This window comes from Coccomyxa subellipsoidea, assembly GCF_000258705.1.
Source record: "Coccomyxa subellipsoidea C-169, whole genome shotgun sequence".
Lineage (NCBI taxonomy): Eukaryota > Viridiplantae > Chlorophyta > Trebouxiophyceae > Coccomyxaceae > Coccomyxa > Coccomyxa subellipsoidea.
In genome coordinates, this window is record NW_005178038.1 from 2332185 (window position 1) to 2341000 (window position 8816).

At 52.4% G+C, this 8816-nt stretch overlaps 2 protein-coding genes across 2 annotated transcripts; both read right to left on the reverse strand.

The window, feature by feature from the left end:
• Nucleotides 1–250: 250 nt before the first annotated feature.
• On the reverse strand, nt 251–3737 carry COCSUDRAFT_32845 (hypothetical protein). The gene is made up of 7 exons (XM_005649330.1): nt 3466–3737; nt 3141–3177; nt 2803–2892; nt 2316–2489; nt 2006–2064; nt 1608–1736; nt 251–1328 (listed from the first exon to the last, which is right to left on the reverse strand). The coding sequence occupies exons 1-6, from the start codon at nt 3556–3558 to the stop codon at nt 1608–1610; spliced, it is 582 nt and encodes a 193-aa protein (XP_005649387.1). The 5' UTR covers nt 3559–3737; the 3' UTR covers nt 251–1328.
• Nucleotides 3738–4634: 897 nt separating this feature from the next.
• Nucleotides 4635–8535, reverse strand: COCSUDRAFT_46972 (hypothetical protein). Its single transcript, XM_005649331.1, has 8 exons — nt 8260–8535; nt 7935–7971; nt 7597–7686; nt 7110–7283; nt 6673–6759; nt 6274–6332; nt 5878–6006; nt 4635–5628 (listed from the first exon to the last, which is right to left on the reverse strand). The coding sequence occupies exons 1-7, from the start codon at nt 8347–8349 to the stop codon at nt 5878–5880; spliced, it is 666 nt and encodes a 221-aa protein (XP_005649388.1). The 5' UTR covers nt 8350–8535; the 3' UTR covers nt 4635–5628.
• Between the last annotated feature and the right edge of the window lie 281 nt (nt 8536–8816).

Here is an 8816-nt window from a genome sequence, read left to right on the forward strand (position 1 = left end):
TGATGTCACTGGTGCCCTTCTCAAGCCTTTCGCAAAAGCGGCATGTCAAAGGCTCAGACTACTTCTCCCCGAGCCTAACGGGGCATCGAGGATGAATATGTACAAGTCTTAGTATGCAACTGATATTTATTGATGGGGTGTAAAGTACTATAGGAAATATCTCGTTATTTCCATCCAACTCAATGTGATCCAAGGTTGAGGTCAGGAACGCCTGTGCAGATCAGCAACATGATTGTCTACAAATGCACATAATGCAGTGTGTTTTTACTGTGATGTTGAGGCTGCCCAGAGCACGGCAGACTTTGTGCAGCAATGATTACTTGCTGCAGTCTTCATTGTATCCAAACTTGAGAATGAAGAAGGGCTAAAGCATCTCACTCAGACCAAGACTCGTCGTAAGAGCTTGTCACCACGATAACACACACGCTTCCAGTTTCACTTGCTGGTGCCAGCAGGGACTTCCTCTTATTCTGCTGGTAAACACCCTGATCAAAAGTCTGGTTGTTCATCTCATTTTTATCATTTCATGGTCGGCAAACCCAAACTCAAAGCTCATCATAACCCCTCTTCTATGTACCCCTACCCTGCAATGCACTGGCTGACTCAGCATGCATTGGTGCTGCACCTCTTGCCATGAACACCATGCCACACAGAAGCGTACGTGTACTACCCAAAACTTCCCGGGCTCTTATTTTGCAAAAGCAGACGGCGAAAAGACCACACCAAACAGTGCATGAGGCGCTCCAATGGCTGCCCTAAGTTTGATCATGAAATGTAGCAGTATGTCAGATTCTCTGCAGTGCCAGCCTGCAGCACTGCTGAGGATCTCATCTCCATCAATCACAGACACTTGCTCCAGATTGATGCCAGACGCAGAAAAAAATGCTGTCATGAAACCTATCAAATCGCATGAAAAGGCGTGGAATCAAATTGCTGTCCAAGCCAAGACACTGAGTGGCGCCAACAATGCTGGCAGTATGTACCAATGATGCCGAGCCTAAGTAAGAATTGGGACCTGCAGGGCGCTTCAGAGCTGCTGTTGGCAGGTGCCAGCCGTCATATGGGCACACAGGTACCTTCTGCGGTCTCCAAAAAGCCTCAGAAACAAAAAGTTTGCGGTGGTGCAGGTCGCACTGATCAGCTCTTCACCATGCCGACGCGACTCCTGCCTCCACACCATTGTTGTCTGCCTTGGTTTTGCTCTCCAAAGTGCCCTGAAAACTGGTGCAGCTGAGAATCCGCATAGAGGGCTATGCTCCTGTGGCTGAGCCCCGGCTGTTATGTGCGTCAGTCTGCCAGTCGCGCGCGTTGTGTCTCCCTTCATCCGCCTAACAAAGGGCACACGAAGTGCTGTGAGCGTTCCATGCAAACACTTTTGAAGCGTGGCGCAACACTGAAAGAGAGTCCTAGCACATTGTCTCTTGTTAGTGTAACAGTGAAGACAGCTAAGGCTGACACATTGAACATTCTTATTGCATGCCTTCCTGGCTCTGCCTGCTACTGAGCTGCAGGGCAAAAGCAACTGCACAGGCAACAAGCGTTTGAATGGGGAAAAGGCAGCCCGCATCAGATCTCTTACTCGGCACCACAAAACTGAAAAGGCGCACCTAGGGCACCGAGGGCACTGCCGGGGGCACATACGGAGAGTAGAACTGGCTACCTGCCGTGTCGTTGCCCGCGGTTTTACCTTTCACGATTCCGCCGCCGCCACCGGCGTCCAGATCCTTGATCTTGGCCTGCAGCGCAAGACACAGCTCTTATGCATTTTTTATAAAGGTCATGGTCAAGCAGAGTTTGCATGCATGGCAGCAAAGCAGAAATCAGGAGCATATGCTCCTCACTCTGGAAGGGGCTGTACAACGGATGTATGTTTTGCTTGTTGTCTAAAGGCTTGTTGTCTTTAGGAAAAGAATGTTTGGACAGGCGGGTGGTGGCGGTGGCATGCTCTATTCCCTTGGGGGCAAAGCCATGGTGAGGATAAATCAGTCAACATGAGTCAGCCCACCTGAGCACCGCCGCCGACGTTGAAGTCGCCGTTCTTCTTCACGGTTGCGCCGCCGCCGTCTGCGCCAGCAAATCACAACAGGTCAGCCGTGCATTACTTAGATCTTGCACTGCCGAGACTGCAGCAGACCGGATAGGACGCATGTCTGCTCTGTCTGCATGCACAGGTTTTATTGCAAGGACCCTTTACTGCTTGCTGCCAGGGGTCACTAAGACTTGCTTCGGTTCCCCCTGTTGCCGCGCATGCTCAGTTGAGCTTAACACTGACTGTCCAGTCAGTGTGTCAGGCTTGAAAGTGGGGAGGGGCTCACATCCGGCGGAGGAGTTCTTGTTGTCGAGGAAGGTGTTCTTGCCGCCGTTGAGGGACAGCTCGCTGGGGCTGAGGATGGTCTTGCTGTCGTGCACCTTCTTGTAGTTGTCCGCACCTCCGACAGTCGTGGTGTCCTTCTCGGTGATCAGCGTGCCGTTGGGACCGTGCACAACGCCTGAGATACAGGCAGCAAAAAGTCCAGTCAGCAAGATTGCAATTTACATCAGAGTAAAGGGCTACAGGGCAAAGGAAAAGTCGAATGCAAGCTTCTTTTCATTGAGCCATCATGGGTGAGCACAAGGGTGCTCTGGTGCCAATGCCCTCAATAACAAATGCCGTGCATTTTGACCTTGGGGTGTTGCGTTCTTGAGGGCGGGCCTTCTAGGTGTAGAGCATGTGGTGAACTTGCTGAGCAGAAATATTGGGGCACGGAGAAAGTGAAGTGATGACGCCAGAAGCTATATAGCACCAGGTTGGCAGGGGAGTACCTGTCAGGTTGAGTGCCAGCCCAAGGCCATCTGGCCCGCCAAGGGTCTTGTTGTAGCTGACGTCGACGGGAGTGCCTTCCGCAGGAACGCCTGCCATATATTAGCAGATTTCAGGCCAAGAAACGGAGCGTTCATTGTCCAAAAGGTACGCAAGAGAAGGCTGCTCTGCAAGTGCCGACGGCGAGCAAGACCTTCCAAAGCTCTTCTCGTGTACAAGCTACGCTGCAAGAATAGCCACCTGATTCTTGAGAGTCACATCAGCTTCTTGCGCATGCAACAACGTCAACTCTGGTCTGGCGGACAGGCAGAAGGTCTTTCGGAAACGGCAGGGTCCTCACCTGCAGCCTTCAATAGCGCTGCGCGAATTGTCTCCCCCTGAAATCACATGCCATCATGTTTTCAATGGCTATAGAAATTGCATGTGGTGCACAGGGAGCGGCCGCCAACCAGGTGTTGGGATACGGATTGATATGTGACAAGATGGTCGAGGGGTCATAGGCTAACCCAGCACTCAAAGAGTCTGAATGAAACTGACACCCAACGTTCTAGGCATGATTAAGAATATAGTAGCAGGAAACAAGTGCACGGCGACTTTTTACTGTGTGTTGGGGCCCTGCAGGCGGTACAAACACTGCGGGATGCAGGGGAGCGGGGCAGCTTTACCAGAGTCTCGAGGCTGAAGTCATCAGCACCGTGGACCGAGGAGAACAGCAAGAGGGACGTCGCCACCAGCGCAAAGCATCTCAACTTCGCCATTGCCACAATCTCAGTTGCAAAACACCTTTGGCCGAGAACCTGACAAAGCTGAGGTGTGGATTCTAGCGATACCTCTAAGGGCACACCGAAGACAAGTGCAGCCGGAAAGTCTCCTCTTTTGTCTCCGTATAAACTACACTACAAGTTCAACTTGTCAATTTCTTCTGTGCTGATAATTTCTGCGACGTCAATTTTGTTGGCTGTCACGGAAGATGACGAATGCAAGACAGCCCGTTGAAGATATTCGGGCAGGCAAATGGGCTCCCCAATCTACCCACAGGTGTGACGCGTTTTACATTGGTTGATCCACACCACACGCATGGGCCTGACTAGTCGGTATCACTGGCCCATGGGTCATGACCTGTGACCTGCACTTATGTGCAACTCTTAGTTTTTTGTGGCATGCCAATTGCCTGCACCAGAACTTGGCCTGTGCAGAACTTGAGTTTACACATAGAGTACCACAGAAATCTAGTCAGAAGTTGCGTCACAGGTGCCACGTGGCCACACAATGCACATGGGCCCAGTCCAAGCTGCGCGAAAAAGTAGCAGCCATGAAGAGCTTACTATTTAATGAATCGATGCTACTCAGCGCTAGTGCGCGGCGGAGGGCATCTGCAGCAGCCACTCGGTGGCACCCTGCAGCAGCTGGAACCCGTGGTATGTCGCCACGTTCCGGAACACAGTCAGCGCCTCCGTGAATGCGGCCGCCGGTTCCGTATTCGCGAGCGCGCCGCCGCACTGGTCGCACTTGCGTCGCAGGTGGCCCCGCAGCACCTGCGCGCATTTGTTTCAATCTTGAATTTGGTGCCACAACTGGAAAGGCTGGAGCCTCTGCCAGCCTGGAGGAGAATCACTGACAGTCTGCTGGAACGCAACTGGACCTTTGGGCTGGAAGAATTCCTTCTTATTCTGCTGATCAGATTCTTGGTTGTTCAGCTCATTATAACGCCCTCTTCTATGAACCCCCACCCTGCAATGCACTGGCTGACTCAGCATGCATTGGTGCTGCACCTTTTGCCTTGAACACCATGTCACACAGAAGCGTTTATGTATGCGCACTACCCAAAAGCTCTTGGGCTCTTATTATTATTATTACAGTGTCGGCAAAGCCAAAGCCCGAAGGCCATAGGGCATACGCACAGAGTGTCTGCAGCCACATATGTGGGGCTTGAAGGTCTGGTCTGCAGCCCATATGGTATCATACTAAAAGTCTAAGTCCAAGTGAGGCGTGCGTATCAAGGAACATACCACCATTCCCACCACCAAACAATGCTACACAACACAGCAAGCAAATTCATATCATAGCATAGCACGTACAATCACTTGGCAAGCAATCCCTGTCTCAGACCAGTATCCCTCTGGTGCTAACACCTCTGGCCCGCCAGCGACGCAACACCCTGTGGGTGACGTCGAGGATATCATGCAGGGAATCTCTTATGTTGCAAAAGCACACAGCGAAAAGACCACACCGAACAATGCATGAGGCGCTCCAATGGCTGCCCTAAAGTTTGATCATGAAATGTAGCAGCATGTCAGATTCTCTGCAGTGCCAGCCTGCAGCGCTGCTGAGGATCTCATCTCCATCAATCACAGACACTTGCTCCAGATTGATGCCAGACGCAGACAAAAATGCTGTCATGAAACCTATCAAATCGCATGAAAAGGCGTGGAATCAAATTGCTGTCCACACTGAGTGCCGCCAACAATGCTGGCAGTATGCACCATTAAGGCCGAGCCTCAGTGAACATTGGGACCTGCAGGGCACTTCAGAGCTGCTGTTGGCAGGTGCCAGCCGTCATATGGCCGCACAGGTGCCTTCTGCGGTCCTCATAAAGCCTTAGAATTAAAAAATTTGCGGCGCTGCAGGTCGCACTGATCAGCTCTTCACCATACTGAGGCGACTCCTGCCTCCACACCATCATTGTCTACCTTGCTTTTGCTCTCCAAAGTGCCCTGAAAAGTGGTGCAGCTGAGAATCCGCATAGAGGGCTTTGCTCCTGTAGCTGAGCCCCGGCTGTTATGTGTGTCAGTCTGCCAGTCGCGCGCGATGTGTCTCCCTTCATCCGCCTAACAAAGGGCACACGAAGTGCTGTAAGTGTTCCATGCAAACACTGAAGCGTGGCGCATGAAAGAGAGTCCTAGCAGTGAAGACAGCTAAGGCTGACACATTGAACATTCTCATCGCATGCCTTCCTGGCTCTGCCTGCTACTGGGCTGCAGGGCAAAAGCAACTGCACAGGCAACAAGCGTTTGAACCGGGGAAAAGGCAGCCCGCATCGGATCTCTTACTCGGCATCACAAATTGAAAAGGCGCACCTAGGGCACCGAGGGCACCGCCGGGGGCACATACGGAGAGTAGTACTGGCTACCTGCGGTGTCGTTGCTCGCAGCATTACCTTTCACAATTCCGGCGCCGCCTCCAACGTTCAGATCCTTGATCTTGGCCTGCAGCGCAAGACACAGCTCTTATGCAACTTACAGAAAGGTCATGGGCAAGCAGAGTTTGCATGCATGGCAGCAAAGCTATTATCAGGAGCATATGCCTCTCACTCTGGAGGGGCTGCACAACAGGTGTATATTCTGCTCGTTGTTCGAAGGCCCTGCTGTCTAAAGGAAAAGGATGTTTGGACAGGCAGGTGGTGCCAGGGGCATGCTCTATGCCCTTGGGCAAAGCCATTGCGAGGATCAATCAGTCAACCTGAGTCAGCCCACCTGACCACCGCCGCCGATGTTGAAGTCGCCGTTCTTGGTCACGGTTGCGCCGGCGCCGTCTGCGCCAGCAAATCACAACCGGTCAGCCGTGCATTACTTAGATCTTGCACTGCCTAGACTGCAGCAGACTGGATAGGACGCATGTCTGCCCTGTCTGCGTGAACTCTTTTATTTCAAGGACCCTTTCCTGCTCGCCGCCAGGGGGTACTAAAACCCACTTCAGTTCCCCCTGTTGCCGCGCATGCTTCAAGCTGTGTCAGGGCCAGCGCTGCTGCAGATTTGTGGACATGTGAAATTACCCACTGGAGAGACCTGGTCTCCAGAGATAACGTACATATTTGGGATCTGTTGAGCTTTGGACAGTCAGTGTATCAGGCATAAAAGTGGGGAGGGGCTCACATCCGGCGGAGGAGTTTTTGTTGTTGAGGAAGCCGCCGCCGCCGATGTGAGAGTCACTGTTCTTCTTCACGGTTGCGCCGGCGCCGTCTGCGCCAGCAAATCACAACCGGTCAGCCGTGCATTACTTTGATATTGCACTGCCTAGACTGCAGCAGACTGGATGGGACGCATGTCTGCCCTGTGTGCATGCACATGTTTTATTGCAAGGACCCTTTGCTGCTTGCCGCCAGGGGGCACCACAATCTACTTCAGTTCCCCCTGTTGCCGCTCATGCTCCAAGCTGTGTCAGGGCCAGCGCTGCTGCAGATTTGTGGACATGTGAATCCACCCACTGGAAAGACCTGGTCTCCAAAAATAATGTACAGATTTGGGATCTGTTGAGCTTTGGACTGACTGTCCAGTCAGTGTGTCAGGCTTGAAAGTGGGGAGGGGCTCACATCCGGCAGAGGAGTTCTTGTTGTCGAGGAAGGTGTTCTTGCCGCCGTTGAGGGACAGCTCGCTGGGGCTGAGGATGGTCTTGCTGTCGTGCACCTTCTTGTAGTTGTCCGCACCTCCGACAGTCGTGGTGTCCTTCTCGGTGATCAGCGTGCCGTTGGGACCGTGCACAACGCCTGAGATACATGCAGCAAAAAGTCCAGTCAGCAAGATTGCAATTCACATCAGAGTAAAGGGCTACAGGGCAAAGGAAAAGCCGAATGCAAGCTTCTTTTCAGTGAGCCATCATGGGTGAGCACAAGGGTGCTCTGGTGCGAGTGCCCTCAATAACAGATGCCGTGCATTTTGACCTTGGGGTGTTGCGTTCTTGAGGGCGGGCCTTCTAAGTGTAGAGCATGTGGTGAACTTGCTGAGCAGAAATATTGGGGCACGGAGAAAGTGAAGTGATGACGCCAGAAGCTATATAGCACCAGGTTGGCAGGGGAGTACCTGTCAGGTTGAGTGCCAGCCCAAGGCCATCTGGCCCGCCAAGGGTCTTGTTGTAGCTGACGTCGACGGGAGTGCCTTCCGCAGGAACGCCTGCCATATATTAGCAGATTTCAGGCCAAGAAACGGAGCGTTCATTGTCCAAAAGGTACGCAAGAGAAGGCTGCTCTGCAAGTGCCGACGGCGAGCAAGACCTTCCAAAGCTCTTCTCGTGTACAAGCTACGCTGCAAGAATAGCCACCTGATTCTTGAGAGTCACATCAGCTTCTTGCGCATGCAACAACGTCAACTCTGGTCTGGTGGACAGGCAGAAGGTCTTTCGGAAACGGCAGGGTCCTCACCTGCAGCCTTCAATAGCGCTGCGCGAATTGTCTCCCCCTGAAATCACATGCCATCATGTTTTCAATGGCTATAGAAATTGCATGTGGTGCACAGGGAGCGGCCGCCAACCAGGTGTTGGGATACGGATTGATATGTGACAAGATGGTCGAGGGGTCATAGGCTAACCCAGCACTCAAAGAGTCTGAATGAAACTGACACCCAACGTTCTAGGCCTAACCAACAATATAAGAGCAGGAAACAAGTGCACGGCGGCTGTTCACTGTGTGTTGGGGCCCTGCAGGCGGTACAAACACTGCGGGATGCAGGGGAGCGGGGCAGCTTTACCAGAGTCTCGAGGCTGAAGTCAGCACCGTGGACCGAGGAGAACAGCAAGAGGGACGTCGCCACTAGCGCAAAGCGTCTCAACTTCGCCATTGTCACAATTTTCAGCTGCAAAACACCTTTGGCCGAGAACGCGACAAAGCTGAGATGTGGCCTCTAGCGATACCTCTAAGGGCACACGGAAGGCAAGTGCAGCCGGAAAGTCTCCTCTTTATTTCCGTATGAACTACACTACAAGTTCAAATTGTCAGTTTCTGCTGTGCTGATCATTTCTGCGACGTCAATTTTGTTGGCTGTCACGGAAGATGGCGAATGCAAGACAGCCCGTTAAAGGTTTTCGGGCAGGCAATTGGGCTCATTTGGAAAAACCAATCTCCCCAAAGGTGTGACGCGTTTTACAATAATTGATCCACACCACACGCATGTAACTGCTTACATCTGCACATGCCAAGTTCTGGTGCAGGCAATTGCCATATGGCGCATGGCATGCCACAAAAACTGAGAGTTGCACATAAATGCACATAAATGCAGGTCGCATGCGCAGGTCACCCATGGGCCAG